General features: G+C 49.2%; 1 protein-coding gene across 1 annotated transcript; it reads right to left on the reverse strand.

Annotated features, from left to right (window-relative positions):
• Positions 1-6,146: 6,146 nt before the first annotated feature.
• On the reverse strand, positions 6,147-11,703 carry LOC114498719 (60S ribosomal protein L37a-like). The gene is made up of 2 exons (XM_028514805.1): positions 11,604-11,703; positions 6,147-6,463 (listed from the first exon to the last, which is right to left on the reverse strand). Exons 1-2 carry the CDS (start codon positions 11,701-11,703, stop codon positions 6,147-6,149), a joined length of 417 nt encoding a protein of 138 aa, XP_028370606.1.
• Between the last annotated feature and the right edge of the window lie 6,849 nt (positions 11,704-18,552).

An 18,552-nucleotide genomic window follows, 5' to 3' on the forward strand; every position in this document is an offset into this window, starting at 1 on the left:
TAATCTCCCAAAATGAAATCTTTGGGTACAGATCCAACAAAATATACACAAGTTTATATGAGGAGCACTATGAAGCTCTGATGAAAGATATCCAACATGTCAGACCCTGATGAAAGGTACCTCCATCAAATAAATGAAGAGATATTCCATGTACATGGTTAGGAAGACTCAATATTGTCAAGATGTCAGTTCTTCCTAACTTCCTCTAAAGATCTGATACAACCCCAATCAAACTCATAGAAAGTCATTTATGGGTATTGACAAACTGACTCTAAAGTTTCTATGGGAGGGGGCAGAAGACCCAGAATAGCCAACACAATATTGACAGAGAATAACAAAGTCAGAGGACTGAAGCTACCAACTGCCAAGACCTACAATGAAGCTACAGTAATCAAGACAATGTAGTGCTGGCAAAAGAACAGACAAGTAGAATCAGTAGCACAGAACAGAAGACCCCAGTAACAGACCCACGTAGTTGTAGTCAGCTGATCGTTGGCAAAGGAGCAAAGGTAGTCTTTTTGACAAATGGTGCTGGAACAACTGGACATCCATAAGCAAAAAAATAATCTAGACACAGACCTTATACCCCTCATAGGCAGAACTAGAGGGGAGGAGATGGAAGAGGCCCTAGGAAAAGGAAATTGGATGACTGTTTTAAAACACATTGCAATTAGTATGCAAATTGCCCATGAATAGTCAGATTGATATAAGATGTGTACACAAGGAAAACTGGGCCATTGGAAGGCAGGTGGGTTCATCCCAGAGCAGACAAGCCACCTACGGTCATGGAGTGCTTACCTGGGCCAAGAGGAAGAAGCAATGAATCTGCTAGGAAATTCTTGTAGACTGGGGAGCCCTGTGCCTTATTCCTGCAATCTTGTAACAGAATGGGTCAGGCCTCAATGCTGGGCTTGTGTACTCTCTCCTTGGGAGGGCTTCGAGGATGGACAGTGACTGGGTGGGCAGGTTCCAGGGTGGGAACCTGGAAAATAATGTTGGTATTCTGCAAAATAATTTCTTGAGGCAGCTATGAACAATTGGTGGGGGTGGGGACAAATGGCAGCACAAGATTCTGAGTGGGAAATGACAGAACAGGACAACCCCTAAGATCCGCTTCCAATAACCTGAGCAGGTGGGGGGATGGTGCCATGAGGAGGGAATAAAGAATTTGGAGGCCAGCTCCAAACCTGATGTTAACAGAACTTCTGGGCTTTCTGGCTGAGGAGGCAGAGTGAGGGAAAGGCTCCTGAATAGCCAGCCCATTTCAGAATGGTTGCTGAAGTGATGGCTGGTGTCCTCTTCGGGGGCAGCTGAGGATTAATGGGCTTACTACTCAGCGAGAGACAACAGAGAGCACCCTCAGTGAGCGGGGGCTCCAGTCAGGGTGTCCTATCCATCACTCCAACTCCTGGGCCTCAGCTTCCTCTTCTTTTAAAAAAGATTTTATTTTATTATTTATTTTTAGACAGAGGGGAAGAGAGGGAGAGAAACATCAATGTGTGGTTGCTTCTCGCATGCCCTCTACTGGGCACTTGGCCTACAACCCAGGCATGTGCCCTGACTGGGAATCGAACCAGTGACCCTTTTATTCACAGACTGGTGCTCAATCCACTGAGCCATGCTAGCTGGAGCTTCCTCATTTTGAAATGAAACTCTTGGGTTAGGTGACTGCCCAATATGCCTCCCAACTATAAATTCTGTCCTTCATGAGAAGACACAGACAGCCCCTGTCTTCAAGAACCAGGAGTGGAAATAAGGAGGCTCAGACAGAGCACACCAGTGTGGAAATGCATTGCTCAGGCAGCAAATGTGGAGAGGAGGGGGTGAGCTGGGGCAGCTGGGCAATACTTGGGGAAGCTCAGAGCTGGGGCCTCGGGGACAGGGCTGAGTGGAACCAAAGTCTCCGTTGGGACACAGGCTGACTCTGGCTGTGGCGATGATGCCAGATCCATAGGTACCCAGGTGTCTCCCCATTCTCACAGTGGCACCGGGCGTCCTAGGTCGGGAGCTGCTGGGGCCTCAGAGACTTTGCTCCTTTTGAGCTTGGTGGCTCCCTGCCTCTTTGGGCCACCGAGACGCTAACCTGCGGGCCTCGAGAGAAGGCTCAGCCAGCATCTTGAACTCATTTTCCAGCATGAGGGGGTCTGGTTTTATGTCACAGTCCAAGGCACGTGTTTATTCAGCTTCTCTGCTCCCCAGCCCAAGGAAAGATAACTGAACTTGATGGATAACCACTAATTGGATCATTACCTTCATTTCGAAATGATTGCCCCTGGCCCCTGGGGGCATTAGTTCCGAGCTGGGGCCCCCAATCCAGCCCAAGGCAGGCTGCGGAGCGGAGGATGGTTCCATCAGTTCAGACCCCGGCAGCAATCGGACCCCATGAGGACTTGCAGCTGTGCTCCTGCCAAACTGTCCCCTCCACACAGCCCGCTCCCCACCCCTCCTGGACTCCACGCACTCAGCCAGTCAACGTGCACCTTGCTCCTGCTGGCACACCTTCTCAAGTGCCCTCTGGCCCTTGAGCCCGGGGCTCCCAGGGAACATCAGTTCGCACACCCTTCCTCTCTGCCTTTCTGAGGACCCCCTCCCTAGGTGCTCCACCTCCCCATTTCTTTTGTACACAGTTTATTTCCCCAGACAGAGAACAGGGTCCTGGAAGGCAGGCTCACCCTCCATTCCCTTGGCGCCCTGGCATTGCTGGCACTGGGCTGGGCACACTGTGGTGGCTTGTTGGTTGATTGATGCTATGGGGCAGGAGGCCCAGGGAGGAAGGGAGGGCAATTGATTCCAGCTGAGGAAGAAGCAGGCAGGCGCAGGCTGAGGGTGATGGATGCCGGGATGGTGGGGGCTGGAGGCTTAGTAGTGCTGAAGGAGCCCCCACACCTCTGCCCTCCGTGGCTCAGACCTGCGAGCCTGGGTTAAAAAAAGTAGTTTACAGGAGAACTCTCTCTGAGAGTGATTAAAGAAATGACCATAACCCCTGGGATAAAATATGACAGCCATTAAAAGTGCTTTGAAGAATGTTTAATGATGTAGGGGAAGTATTCATACCAAATGAGTGAAAAAAATGGTCACGAAAGATAACGTACAATATGATTCCATTAAAACATGTTAAAACACACAGATAGGAAATCGGTGGCTGGCAGGTACTGGGCCCTATGGCATGCCCTGCATTGTGCTATGTCATCTCAGGCAGTCTTCCCACCAATCTTAGGAGCTGGGTGCCACCTCATTTTACATAATCCCATTCTGTATATGTGGAACCGAGGCACGGAAATGAAGTACCTTCCCCAACTTTCTGTCTTGGAGCCATTAGAGCTCTGAGTTTATTCTGATGCCTGGAGAGCCCTCACACAGAAGAATCAGGTCAAAATTGTCTAAAGCCACGTTCTATGGAGAGATGTTGGAGGTCTGCTGTGTGGAAGAAGGGTCGGCTGTGCTCGGTGTCTCCCCAGGTTGGGGGTGGGGAGGCCGACTGTGGCTGACTAGGAGGAAGAGCAACTTTCTGACTGCTGCTGGGCAGGGAGGGAGCCTGCATCCCTGGATGTGAGCGAGAATGAGCTGGGGAGGGGATTTCACATTGGGATGACCTCTGAGGACTTCTAATCCTCATAGCTTAGGAGAAGTGCCAACCTGGGAATGAAATCCAGGGCGTTCCTTGGCCAGGAACCTGGGCACAGAATCCAGGGACTCAGGAGCTGTTCTTTTACCTCTATTACGGGCTGAATGTTTGGGTCTCCTCAATACATAGGTTGAAAACCTACCCCGCAATGTGATAGTATTAGAAGGTGGGGCCTCTGTTAGATGATTTGTATTAGCTGAGGGCATGAGGGTGGGGACCTCATGGACGGGATTAGTGCCCTTATAAGAGTCAGGAGAGAGTTTGCTTCTTCTGTCACCCTCTTAGCCTTGTGAGGACACAAGAAAACAGCCATCTGCATGGCAGAAGAGGGCCATTACCAGAACACCACTGTGCTGGCATCCTCATCTTATACTTCCAGCCTCCAAATGGTGAGAAGTAAATTTCTGTTGTTTAAGCCCCATAGTCTCTGCTACTTTGTTATAGCAGCCCAAGCTGCCTAAAGAGCACCCTCTTGGCGATGGGTGCCTTACCCAGACACTCCTTCAGATTTCCTTGAGAGAGTACAGACCACGGACACTTCTAGTCCTCTCTGTCTCTCAAACACACATGTGCTCCACGAGCTAAACACTCTGGAGCCCAAGATCAAGTGTTATAACATTTCCTACGTTGGGGCACCCAGGGCAAGCCTGGGCCATGAAACTGAACATTTTAGAGAAGGGTGGTGCTAACCTGATAACAATGTTATCCTGCAGAAAGAGGCTTGGGATAGAGAGACTGAGTCTCTTCCTGCCTTCTGTGGCTTCCTGGGATGTTACATAAATGCAGCCAGTCTGGGCCTGGGCGGTCCCAGAGGTGTGTGTGTAGTGGAATGGGGGTGGGGCCGTGTCACCTGACTGAGATATGCAGAGTCCACTCACATTTCTCTGGGCAGTGTCCTGACCTTTAAAAAGGACACTGGGCTGAGAAATTCAAGCTGACATCATCCTGTTGTCTCACAGGTGTTGATGGTGGCGTTTGGTGATCAGTCAACCAGCATGTCTTTATTGCCTGGTAATTGTAGACCCAGCCTTGTATGTGCACGTGTGTACGCGGGCACATGTGCACATGTTTGTGTGTGTGTGTTTGAGTGTGTGTGTGTGTTTGAAGGGGATGGGGCATGAAGAGAAGGCACAACCCTGCTCTGGAAGTAAGATGGACCCAGGAGGAAACCGTTCACAGGAACCCAAAAGGCCGTACACTGTCTGCTATTAGCCGGGGAGAAAAGCATCGCTTGTCTGCCCGGAAGAGTTGAACATGAAGCAGCGTGTGCCTGCTGCCTGAAAAAGCCTCGGTGGCCCTATGACTCTTACACTTAGTAAAATGCCCGTTTACCCTGTGTTTTAAAAGTGGTCATTGGACGCTCTCCGATGGGGAAGGATCTGATGTGAAAACAGATGCAAGCTCAGACCCTGGCACATGGGTCAGCTCCTCAGGCTGAGTCTCTCCTTCTTCGCGCCCTCTCCTTCTCTGTACTTCTCTACCCCTCACTCCCCTTGAGTTAAACCCGTGGGGCAAATGCTCCTCTTATTCTGCCCCTTACACAGCATTGTTTTTCTTTCTGGTGGGGAGGGGGGTGATGTGTGCAGGTATCGAACACCTTGAATGAGAGAGCCTTGGTGCTAGGCCCCGTTCGGGGGTTGAAAGGTGAGCCAGGCTCAGTCTTTATCCTCGTGGGTGACAGCACAGAACCACGAGGAGAGGGGGGGTCAAGGATGGCACTGCGGCTTCATGCCTGCGTGGCATGGGTGCTGTGAGCAGAGGTAGGGGGTGTGAGGGACAGGGGATGGTTTGGGGGCTTGAAGGGCCCATGTTTGCCCAGCCTGACTTTGGGGAACTTTTGGTAGAACCAGGTGGCAATACAAAGCACTGTCCAAGCCTTGGAATGCTTGACCTTTCTCACTGACTCTGGCGCAGACTGACCAGGCGGAATGCAGCCTGACATCCGACCCATTCTCTGTTCTTCCTTGCCCTTCCTTCCCAGAAACCTGACTGCCTTCCCTGCCTTCTCTGGTTATTTACTCCTGGGCTCCGTGGGAAGCACCCGGAATGCCACCATATGCAGGGATGTCCACCCAGTCTGTGATGAAAATGGCGTGAGGCCCTTTGGCCTGACCTGGCAGTGGTCCTCTCTTTTCCCCTCTGAGATGTTGCCCCCCTCCCCAATGTGCAAGGAGGGCCCATCCAGAGTGCCCCCATCTGCCTGGGGCTGATTCTCAAGGCTCCTCTGACTGGTTTGATGTGGCCTGGTGCTGATCAGCTCCAGTTTCATCATCTTCCCCGACATGGTCTGTCCTTGGATCCCAGGTTTCTTCCCTTGTCTTGACCTTGCCCTCCTCCTCTCCTTAGGAGCCTCAGGCCCAGGAGAAGCTGTGGGCCCCACAGGCTTTGCCAGTGCTTCCTTTAAATTCACTGACCAGTTTCAGCTGGTGGAAACCAGTCAGTTCCAGATTGCACACTGTCCTTCAGGCAGCTCAGCCTCCCTATGTATTTATTTAATGTACGTTAACCCACTTACTATAGGCTAGCAATGTTTCAAATTGTGGAGCTCCTCCTGGTCGTTCAGGTCCTTCGGTCTTCTGATGGCAGACTTGCCTGTGATGGTGAAAGGGGCGTTGGAGGTCCGGGCACCACCAGCCACTGTTTTCTTGCAGGAACCACAGTGCCAGATCTGCACAGCCTGTCTCTTCATCTTGGGTTTGCCACAGAAGGAGCAAGTGTTCTTGGCGTGTGGGCTGATCTCAATTTTCTTCACCATTTTCCTGAGGGAGGCGCCATAATGGGTCCTGTAGTTATCCATAATTATGAGCTCCTTGGTGCGTTTAGTTATGTCGCTGCAAACTAGGTTGGAACCCAGAGAGGCAGCTGCCCTTTCCTAAATGATTCCTCTGATGTACCTCTATTTTGCTGTGTATAATGTGCACTTTTTTTGTCAAAATTTTTGAGGGAAAAATTTTAAAATGTGCATTATACATGGGATACAACCTGAAATACCTGATATCTGTTCTCGTGTTTTGTAATTATTTGTTACATAAAATGTCTTGTACTATAATATGTTCAAAAAGAAATGCTAAAATTCCTTTATAATACAAAAACAAGTATCTGAATATAAGTAAATAGGTAACTGAATTAAAAAATTAGAACAAAAGATTTTTTCACCCTGAAAGTTTGGGCCAAAAATGTGGGTGCATGTTATACATGGCAAAATACAGTACTCCATGGGGCTGGTTCTAATTCTTGGCCATCACTGTAATCTCGCTGGTCAAAGTGACAACTGCCATCTTGTGTCTTCCCAATGGCACGAAGTATCTTTAGCTCTTCTCTTCCCTTCCCCTACTCTTTCTTGTATCCATCTGGAGAAGGGAGGGAAAAAACCACCAGCTGGGTGTTTTATACTGTTTCTGTTTCTATTTTCTCATTTAAGCCTCTCTCCTCCTAGGTGCTATTCTTTTCCACAAACGAATCTGAGGCTCAGAGAGTTATCACAATTGTCCAAGGTCTCACCTGTGGTGACGCTGAGCTGGGTTAGCAACTAGTCTCTCTGCTTGACTTTTGTTGTGGGTCAAATTGTGTCTCTCAAAAAGAAATACTGAAGTGTTAACACTTGGTACTTGTGAATGCAACCTTATTTGGAAACAAAGTCTTTGCAGATGAGAAAAGGTTGACAGGGGATCATTCTGGATTAGGGTGAGCCCTAGTCCATCAATTTTCAACTGGTGTGCTGGTGTGCTGGTTTGCTGCTGTACTCTGGTGTGCCACGAGAATTTTTAAAACATGCAATATCAGACTATTTAGTCAGGGGCACCAGGTTCTTTTCCCTTAGACTGTCAAATAAAAAAAAATGACAACAGCCAATACAATAATAGCCATCCAGAGTGAACATTCTGTCTTGAACCATAAATATATAGGTCACTGAATAGAGTTGCATCTTATGGGTCAAGTTTCATTACAAGGTTGCATCTGATTGATTAATTCTTGGTACCAGAAATCCTTATATACAAGTATAAGCCCCTGATTTTTTTAAAAAGTCACTTTGGAGCAAAATGGTAGGTAATTACTTTTTTTTTGGTAAATCAATCAAAATCATACCCCTTTTCTGGTCAGATTGGCAAAAAAAATCACATATATATTTTGGTGTGCCATAGAATTTTAGTAATTAGTTTATGTGTGCCATGAGATGAAAACAGTTGAAAATCGCTGCCCTGACGCAATGGCTGGGGTCCTTCTGAGAAGCTTGAGACAGAGACAGGGATGCAGGGAGAATGCCATGAGAAGATGGAGGCAGAGATTACAGTGATACCTCTACAAGCCAAAGAATGCTACAGGTACTGGGGGGAGGGAGGAGAGACATGGAGCAGATTCTCACTCAGAACACCCGGATGGAACCAATGCTGCAAATCCTTTGATTTTGGACTTCTACCTTCCAGAACGGTCAGAAAACAAATTTCTGTTGCTGTAAACCACCCAGTTTATAGTCATTTGTCATAGTAGCCTGAGGAAAATAATACAGTTTCTTACATATCAGTTCAAACCCAGAATACCTCTCTTTCCTGGCCTAAAACCAGCAGACTTCTTCAGAACCCACTCTCAGAATCCTTCTCTCTGGGGCTGGCCCAGATCTGGTTAAAAGGTTTATTGCATGAGTCCATCCGGGAGCTGCCTCAGGAGGCGGCAGAGGCCAATGGATGAGTGAATGGCTCATTCTTGCGGCCCCCAGAGAAGGCTTTGTGGAGGCAGAGGCCTGATACAGAACAGAAACTGGAGATGTAGGATAAAGAGCTAATTTGAGTGGGAACAGAGAGCAGTGCATGTAAAAGCGCCTGGCATGATAAGGTATGGTGTTTATTACATTGTAGGTGGTCAATTAATGTTAGTAAAGAAAATGAAAGAATGCAAGAGCCTTGAAAGCAGTTGAAACCAGGTACGAAGCACCACAAATGTGCTGGACCCACAGTTTAGGTAAGATCATTGTTAACTACATTGATTTGAGTGAATGGTCAAAGGCAATAGGGGAAACCCAGCCCTTAGCCTCAAAAGTCATGGATTCCGGCTTTGACTCTACTGCTTTCTGGTTTTTGTGAAGTTGGGAAAATCATTTCACTCTCTGAGCCCCAGTTTCCTCAGCTGTAAAGTGGAGATGGTAAATGTCCCTTAGCTTACAAAGTTAGAACGATGGGATGGCAAAGAGTTTGAAAGTGCTTTACAAACGACAAAGCCAATATGAACATAAAGCATTATTCATCTTATTATTGACTAGCCTCTTCCCCATCCTGTGAATGCTCCATACCCATTTGTACCCCTGCGTCTCTGCTCATGGTCTCTTTTTCCAGTTGGAAGTCCCCCTGTGTCAGTTAGGATCAGATTTGGATACAAGTAACAGAAAACCCACGGCAATGGTAGTATGCTTCTGTCTCATGTGATAGTCCGCCAGCACGCCAGGACTGGTGTGGGTGACTCAGCATCTTTCCATTTTGCTGCTCTGCTGTGTGGTTGCCATTTCCAAGGTCCCATTGTGGCTTGAAATAGCTACTGGAGCTCCTTCATGCATCCACATTTCAGCAAGGAGGAGTAAAAAGAGAGGGCAGGCTTCCTGTCTTCAAAGGCACTCTCTAGAAGCTGCCTATACCCCCTTTTTAATATATTCCATTGGCCAGAACTTAATCACACAGACACATCTATCTTCTGGAGGAACTGAGAAATTCGGTTTTGATTCTGGGTGGTCATGTGCCCAGGTAAAACTCAGGGTTCTGTCATCATTGAAGGAGGAGAGGGGAATATTTAGGAAGAACTAGCATCTCTACCATTTCATTCATTTCTCCTCCATGGACCCATATTTCATTCTTCAAGATCAAGTGAAGTTCATCTGCAAAATGAGAAGTTTGTGTCACTTGGGAGTTGCAGAGCAAGTCCACGGGCATATAGAAGCTTTGTATGGATCGTCTCATTTAGTCTGCGGCCCAGCTCTGTGGGATGGACACTATCATTGCCTCAGTGTTTTAGATGAGGAAATGTGGCTCAGAGAGCTGTGCAATGTCACAGATTAGGTTTCCTTGGATACAAACTCTGAGATGGAAAGTACCAATTAGTGGGCAGGACATGCATCAGAGAGTGCTTTTGGGGCTAATTCCTATGGAAGGTGGGAGGGGGTGGAAGCAGGGCTGGGCAGAGGGAAGCTGGGCTGCAGTGCAGTTCCAATAAGGGTCTCAGCTGCTCCCCGGGACCTCTGGAGTGGGGATAGCCCTGCAGAGCTGTTCTGAGTTGCCACTGGGAGGACAGACCTTTAGATGCTAATGCTGGTCACTCACCCATTGAACACAGGCTGTCCCCAGAAGAGGGCCTGACGTGGAGCAAATCAACCACTCTCTTCAGCTAAAACAATCCCTGAGAAGGCGTGAAGCTGAGGGCTCCGTGCTGGCAGCACCTCTGGTGCCTGCAGGTGTAAGTCCTTCCTTCTGGAAGCAGTGCTCTGGAGGGATCAGAGCCCCACATAAAGCCACTTAACGAAGCCTGCACTAGCAACAAGGGAGAGAAACAGGGCTAGAGCCAGGACATCTGACTCACAGCTAAATGGTTTGCTCAAAGCCACAACTAGATAGAAATGCCCACCATTCAAGCACCTCATCTGCGTATTAAATCAACCTGCTATATTGCCTCTTTAGAGTCTCTGCTGGTACCTTCTTCTGGAAACTTTACCTCTAGGTTTCCTATGCACTGCGTTCTTTCTTCTCTCTGAACAAACTCTGGCAGCTAATAGTGCTCTAGCTGAATTATATCTAGTCAATCAAAGCAGTGCTTTGTTGACAGGGTCTCCTGGGGGCTCAGCCCTCTGCAGGGTGGAATGGGACTCTGAAGACAGAATCCCGCTCCAGCAGAGACGCAGGCTGTTTGGAGGGCCATGGCCACCCCCCCTGCAGGCCACGATGGCAGGAGAGAGCGGCACAGTGAGGGCCGCCCTGTGAGTCCTGTCTGTCATAGCTTCCAGAGGAAGCAAAGGCCAACCGTGTCTGGATCAGGAGACCTGTGCTCACGCCTCCTCTGAGCTACCTGACCACCACAGTCTCCTGGAGGCTGGGGCCAGATTTTCTTCCATTGGGAACCATCTGGCGCTCAGTAAGTAGGAAGGGATTTTAGGACCATAGTACTGGAGAAAGATAGTCACATTTCTCATCTTAGAGATGAGAAAACAGAGGCACAGAAGGCAGTGTGACCTGCCCAAGGTGACACAGCCAGGTGGCGGTAGCCTGGCTGGATTGAGAACCTGGGCTTCCTAACTCCTGGCCTAGTCTACTGCCCCGAGCTGTCCTTGCTAAATCAGGGCCCAGATGCAGACTTCAGGCTGGTCCCTGCCTTCTGGCATTTCAGCAAAGACCTCAGGACTGTCACTGTCACAATGAGAGAGAAACAAAACGCCAGAGAGGGAAGAGAAGGCCCATGGAAACAACCCCCAGAACTCTATAACTGATCTCCACCGGGTCCAGCTGCCTCCTCGCTCATCCCAGGCGGTTGGTCCAAGAAAGGGGGTGGGGAGAAGGAAGTACAAAAGTTCTTTCTATCTCGGGCTTAGCACCTGGGACCGCAGACAATGCCCAGTCCACTGAGAAGATTTAGGAGGGATTCTGTAGGAAGCTTTTGCCCACCGCCCGAGACAGGCTTCCTAACACACCATAACCTGCATCTTCCCCCTGAAACATCTTAGCTCCATGAAGCAATAAAACAGTCTGGCCTAAGTTACTGAACCTCTTTGAAGTCCTGAAGAGGCCCATAAATAAGGTAGGTACTTTGGAAGGGGGGGGGGCGTTCGTTTTGAGGGATCCCCAAACAACTCTTTCAGAGTCCCATTGATTTGTAGCTGCCTCTAAGTCAATTTCCTGGGGCCCATAAATCTTGATTCGAGCAAAACGAAAACGTCCTCAATATTTATTCGATGCATTTCTTACCACTCCATAGGAAAGGAGGGAGAAAAAAATGTCAGCATTCTCACCCGCCACCCCGGAGCAGGCTTGGGACACGGCCGCGCCCCACTCCTCGAAGACCGTTCCGTCTCGAACCATAAACCCCGGGTAACAAATGTCCCATTTCATGGTCAGCAAGAGTGGTAACTGTCACTGGAGAAATAAAATTGAGTTATTGTTTCCAGTTTCAAAAGAACAGCAACAAGTATAAAAAAAAAAACTGTATGCGATCCCTGTCCTCTTCCCCTCAGACACCTGCAGCCGTCTAACGTTTCACTGAATCCTGCCACATAAATGCATAGCTTCACTCACTAATCCATACGGCTCCAGAGACCACTGTTACATGAGAACTTAAACTGATGGGGCCAGGCAGCCCAGGGCAGCTTAATCTTTTTTAATTCAAATCGACTGAGTCCCATGTGGCCCGGAGATGATACCCTATATGCTGCAATCAGACTGACCTAGACTCTCGTGCTCTAAATGATTAATGAAACTGCCTCGAGTTTGTTTCTATGGTGATTGGAAACCCGACCCCAGACAGAGGAATCTGCCATTCACCGTGAACCAACGGAAAGGGGGGCACCTGGGACCCTGGCTGCCGGTGGCAAAGGGGAAGATGCCCAAATGCTTCGAGTTCCTCTCCCCGGCCTGCGGCTGGCCTCAGAGAGGGGAGGGAGGGGACAGGGAGAAAAAGGCCCTCCTAGGGAAGTTTTAATGCAACCAAACCGCAGAATTGGTTTTTTTCTCCTCCAAGAATTTAAAAACACTGAAGGATTCCTAAAGCAACCGATCAAAGACTTGAGGGAAGATAATTAAGTCACCTTCAGTTTCCTAAAATAAGTATAAGGAATAACATAAAACCATGAAATCTTGGATTCTTTCTTCAGAGTGAGGGTTTTGCCCTTGAGGAACATTTTGAAACGCACTGAGTACCCAGTGTTGCCTGTTTACTCTTCGGTCGTGTGTGGCTTTGCCTCTGGTGCCCTGTGGAAGAGGTCACACTTGGGCTTCCCCTGGCACAGCCGTGCTGTCAGGGCTGGCAGAGGCCGGCAGGGTGGACTTGGGGAGGGTCTGCTGCTGCTGCAGGAGAAGTGGGGGGTGTGACTGGTTGGTGCCAACGGCTGCCTTTTGCCATCGCCTGGTAGAACAGCTGGGTCCCGTTTTAGGAAGGAGCCCATCCTACCTCTCCCATCAGAGCTCCCAGGTGCCCCAGCTCTATGAAATTCTGAAGCTTTAAGAGGTCCAACACGGGGAACACCAAAGAGCACGGCTTGTCATTTTACAGTCTATGGCTTAACACAATGTGGCTGCTGACCGAGGGATAACAACTAGGAAAGTTGGTGGGGACCTTGCTCCATTTCTTTCATCCTTTCCCCACTGTCCACCTACCTTTCCTCACATGGTCACTGGCCACCTCCTTAAACACACTGTCTCTTGCCTTTGAACTTGTGATGGATGGTCCATGTTCCCAAACTTTACTGAGATAGGCAGGTTTCTTCCCACATCCCCAGTCCAGCTCTGTCTCCCATTCATCTCTGCCAACTGTTCTCTGCACGTCCTTCATGAATGCCCCACTCTCTGCCTTTGCTCTGTGGTTCCCTCTGGAATGCCCATCCCAAACCCAGGTATTAGAATAATCCTCTCTGTTCCCCAGGGCCCAGCTCACGCGGCCACCTCAGCACTTGGGTACCTCAATCACAGGCTCCCCTTCCCCCATATTGTGCCTTTTATAATAGTGGGTCCCAGGCTCCGCCTTGTGTGATGGGACACCTTGCTCCCAGCTGTAGAGCTGGGCACATAGTGTGTGCTCAATCCGTGCTTGTTCGATTGAATTTCTTTCCCCCCCCTACTCCTTGGTCCCTGGCCCCGCTAACTGCTAGCGGGGAAGTTCATCTGGCCATTAGATCTGTTTCCCCCTCGATGGTCACTGCTAGCTGTTCCTGGTGGACAAAGTCTTCATGACCTTGTGGTTCAGCGAACTCTTGGGAATACCGGGAAAGCAACAAGTGCCTGCTCTGGACTGGCTCGAGGCTGCTCATCTGACTGAACTGGAGTGCATCTGGCCCAGTTTCTCTAAATTGAAACCTTCCCGGCTGAAGGTCTGAGCTGGTTCCAGCCACGTTGACTGCTGTTCAGAGGGTCCGCCTGAGGCTACTCTCCCTCTCGCCCCTTTTGGGAGACTCGGTCATGCTGGGGTGCACATGTCATGCAGCACCCTCCTCTGCCCTTGGCAGGGGACAGAGAACCTGAGAAAGAAGGGGCCTCGGCCAGCTCTTGCCCATCCAGTGAGGCGTTTGCACAAATTACCCACTGGTAAGTAATCCCTCGGCCTTATCTGACTGTCCCACGGAGGGGGATATCATGTGTGCCTGCTTTATTCTCTGGGGACACAGGTGGCAACACTTGGGTGTGGGGCCCTCGCGGGAGGCAGTGGTATCCAGGTGCCGAGGAACAGGTATTTGGGCGAGCAGAGACAGGGGACTGCTTCCTCCTGCTGCTGATAAGCCTGAATGAGCGGTGTCCCCAGCATCGTCTCCATTTCACCAAGTTACCCCACCCAGTTTCTCATCTGGAGTGCCCCGCGCCCTCGCACGCAGCCCAGCGAGTCCCCCTCGCTTGCTCGTCTCAGCCTCCGCTTCCTTTTTTGTTAAACGGACAAGGTCACTGTCCTTGAGTCTGTAACACTGTGTGAGGGAATGACTATCTCTCCACTGTTCCTCTGATCTTCCCTTGCACCCACACATCCCACCGAAATGTCACTTGTCATGGCTGTACATTTTTTAAAAGCACATTTAATCTTGAGGGGTTCAGAGAAAGCCCCATGACCCCATTCAGAAGGTCCCTGCCTGGGTGATGTAAGCACCGTGCTGTGGGGGCCAGGCCAGGAAGGTGGGGAGGGGGGACCTGCCAGCAGAACCTGGGGACCGAGTCAGCAGGGCTGAGGTGAGGAATGTGAGATGCGCAAGAGATGTGGCAGAGGGAAGTGAAGTCATGAATATTTAGAAGCGGGGAGAGTGGAATTCAATCTGACACTGATACACAGGAGGACTGGATTGATAGCAAGAGTCTAAAATTAGAAGCAGTCTCTCTTGGGAGTTTAGAGCTCAGACCCCAGAGACAGACTGGACTGAAAACTCTGAATTTGCCACCTGCCAGCTGAGTGACCTTGGGCAAGTGACTTAACCTCTCTGTGCCCTCAGCTTCCTCATCTGTGAAGCAGAGATAATGACGTTCTTTCTTTACAGGATTGTTGTGATGCTGAGTTAACATGACAGTGCTTCTTGGCCCGCAGCATGAACCAGCTGCTTTTATAACTGAATACAGGTCAACGTCAGGTCCTTCCTAGAGGTGGTCAGGTTCTCTCCTTCTGGAGTTCCTTTCCCTTCTTTCCAAAATCCCGTGCCACCCTCCCCTTTTAGTTGTTTGGGAAGAAAGGAGGGTCTAGGCCACCACTGTCCAATAGAAATATAGTGCAAAACACATGAAATTTAAAAATTCCTGGAAGCCCCACTGAAAAATAAAAGTTAGGTAGTTTTACTAACATACATCATTTAACCCAATACATCTAAAATATTATATTTTCAACATATATTGAATAATTTAAAACTGTGAAAGAGATATACACATACTTTTGCATCTTACCTCTTGAAATCTAGTGTATACTTTACATGTATAGTACATCTCGATTCAGCCAGTAGATTTTCATCTGAAATACTTCATTGTATTAAATTCCATCAGGCTGACAGGTGAACGTAGATCTGCATACCCAGATTGTTCCAAACAACTTGATTCAGCTTTCCAATAACTGAATTCACCATCAGTTTTTACATTACAATTAATTAAAATGGTATAAATATTTAAATGTTCAGATGCACTTGTCACATTTCAAGTGCTCAGCAGCCAGTCGTGGCTATTGTACTGGACAGCTGTGGGGGGGAATTAACCTTGAAGGAATGCTACCTGGCGGCAGGCATCTCAGACACAAGGAACTAACCGGAACAGAGACCCTGAGGATACCCTGAGCTTGTTTCTAGTGGTGGTGGGAGAGGGCTATGGCGGCGTGGGGACACAAGTGTCCTGAGAACTCTCTTTATTCCTTCAAGGACCAATGCATGCCAGTACCCACCATCTACTAGGTGCTGCCCCTGGTGCCGGAGATGCAGTGTGAGTTAGCGTTTGGACCGAATTGCTGTTAACATCTATCTGCCGTCTTCTGGTCTCTAGCCTCCTGTATCATCCAGGGGGCAGTGGACTCTGAAATGGGACCCCCCACTCCTGGCCCTGTCTTGACATCTGCCTGGCACAGTATCTGACTGAAGCTCCACTGTGATAACAGCTGGTGAGCACCTGCTGTGGGCCAGGCACCATGCTCTTAGTGGTCATGCAGCTTCATAGGGTGACCAGCACCTTTTGGTGGATTGGATCTTCCAGCTCCCTGTTGCTTTTGGCTGTGTCAGAAGCCGATGTTTTGTGCCACCCCCATCCCCATCCACTGCACCTTGGCTTTCCCCGTCCCCCATTCAACTCTACCTCCCCACCCCCACTCCCGTCACATCTGCCTTTTTACTATCCTCCACATAAGCCTTAGGATGTATTTTGCTTCCAGATGTTTGCTAATTTCCCTTTCCCTTTCTGGAATGACCTTCCTATTCATATTCCTCATTACCTATCCACATCCTACCTGCTATCAAGGTTCTCTTTCTCCCATCAGCCTTCCAGCCCGTGTGACCTCCTTTTCTTTGTATTCATAGCTCTTACTGCGTCGGCGGCAAGCTTGGAGCTGCATGTGTGGCAGGCAGTGTTATTTAATGTCTCACAGCACCCCTGAGTGCTTGACTGTCATTCATTCTGCTCTGACTCCTACGTTCACACCCATTCTGCCCTCCTCTCTCTGCTCTCTTCAGCACCTGGACACACAGGGGACACTCAAGGAAAACCTCCTGATGGTCTGATGCCCCAGCCAGGAGGTCAGCCTGTGTTATATGGCTTGAGGGCCCATTTGCTGAGCAATGACATCTCCCAAGTATCTGCTGTGTCCACTATTATGCTTTATACAATGCAGGCCACCGTTGAAACATTTATGGGAAAATTAATTGCCCTTCGTTGAGTTCACGGGCAGGGAGCTGCTCTATCTGCTGATCCGATTGGAGAAAACAAAAGGCTTTACTCCCTTAATTAAGTCTTTATTCACATATGAAGCCATTTTGCTATTGAGCAAATTCATGGTAATAGAAATAATAGTTGTGAGCATCACTAACATTTATGGATCACTTTCCATCTGCCAAACCCTGTGCCAAGTGCTCCGCACATATCACTTCACTGAATTTCTATAACCCGCCAAGGCGGCAGCACTAGAAGCCCGGGTTGAGGGAAGGGGTCCCGTGCTCCTGGAATGGTAACGGGCAGCCTCGCTGGCCATTGCCAGCTGTGTGATTCTTGGTGAGTGTGTAAACCTAGCTGTAAAATGGGAAGGATAACTGTAAATTCTTGTGATGTTTGCAGAGATGATGAATGCAAAGTGCTTAGAAATCACATTCTACTTTTTTAAAATGTTTTAGCTGCTGTCATGATTAGTCCTCATTTTGTAGATGGGGAAACTGAATGACAGAGAGACTAGGTACATTGCTCCCAGTCACAGAGTTAGGAAGTGCTACACTGAGATTTAAACCCTGTCTGACCTCATAATCCTTGCTCGTAATCACTACACTATGATGAATACAAATGTATTCATCTTCTTTGCCCCAGGCCCTGTGCTGGACAGTCGGCAACCAATTATCTCATTCAATCTTCCAAATGATGCTGTGAAATGAATTTATCCCCTGGGCAGGCAGGGACCTGGGAGGAGCTCCCAGCTGGGCCAATATTCGAGGAGGATGGTCCATCCCCTGTAAGAGAGGTCTGCCCCATAACTCCATCCATGGAGTGTGGTACAAGGCGGCTACCCCAGTGGGAAGGACAGGGTCTCTGAGGTGACATAGGAGGGGCAGCACCACTGCTTGAGAGGTCAGAACAGTTTTCCTGGAATGCAAGTTTCACCTCAAACAGCTGCAGATTTGGTGAGAACAGGTTTGTCTGTTTGTTTTGTCTGTTTTGTTCACTACTGTATGCTAGAACTCGCACAGTACCTCACACAGAGTAGGTGCTTAATAAATATTCCTTGAATACATGGGAAGTGAGCTCTAAATTATGTTCCAGGGAGAGAAAACAGTGCGTGCAAAGGCCCAGAGGTACAAGAGAGGGCGGCCTTTGGGGGAGTACATGAATTGAGCCCCCTGTAAACCAGGGCAAGCTGTCCTGTCATGCAGGTGGGGCTCCTTCTGGGCAGGGCTGGATGTGAAGGCTCACAGGAGTCCAGGTGGCTAAGCAGGGTAGCAATTCCCTTGCAGGGCTGGGATGGAAGTCCCAGGGAGTGATGAAGAGGACTGTCCTTGCATCCTCAGGGATAATGGCAGGAAGCGGATAGACAGAGGAGAGGCATAGGTACGTGGCAAACGGGCCAGCTCCCGGGTCCATAGATGCAATACCAATGAAAAGTTCAGGGAAACAGAGGAGCTGCTCCTTGCAGAGCGTGACAATGTCGAGTGAATGTGAAAGACACACGTTCTTCCTTAGGACTGGCATTGGCTGAGAAGACATTCATCTCTGTAAGTGTTTCTTGATTGCCTCCTGGAAAGTGGTGACACTCGGACAAAGTTAGAAGCCTGATTTTGCAAAGCGGCTACAGGTGAGGGGCTGTTCCTGGGGAAGCTGAGTTTCGATCCCACTGGGCACCTACCCTGTGTCCCTGCATAAACAGCATTTCCTCTCTGTACCCTCTCCTCCTTTTTGGTCTTATATCTCTTCTCTGAACCATCAGCTCTCAGCCTAGATGCCAATGCCGCCAGGACACTCTAACTCCTCAGGCCATTCCTTCTCCCTTCGCCCCACCCGCACACCTCACGTATCACAGGCAGCCTTGTGCGCTTTACGCTGCCAGAG

The sequence above is a fragment of the Phyllostomus discolor genome, chromosome 6 (genome assembly GCF_004126475.2).
Source record: "Phyllostomus discolor isolate MPI-MPIP mPhyDis1 chromosome 6, mPhyDis1.pri.v3, whole genome shotgun sequence".
Lineage (NCBI taxonomy): Eukaryota > Metazoa > Chordata > Mammalia > Chiroptera > Phyllostomidae > Phyllostomus > Phyllostomus discolor.

Excerpts from the sequence above, each read along its gene's own strand:
- LOC114498719 (XM_028514805.1), bottom strand. The coding sequence starts at position 11,703 with ATGAAATGGGACATTTGTTACCCGGGGTTTATGGTTCGAGACGGAACG. Across the intron at positions 6,464-11,603 it reads AGCCTGCTCCGGGGTGGCGG|TTTGCAGCGACATAACTAAA; the intron begins GTGAGAATGCTG and ends GTTCCAACCTAG.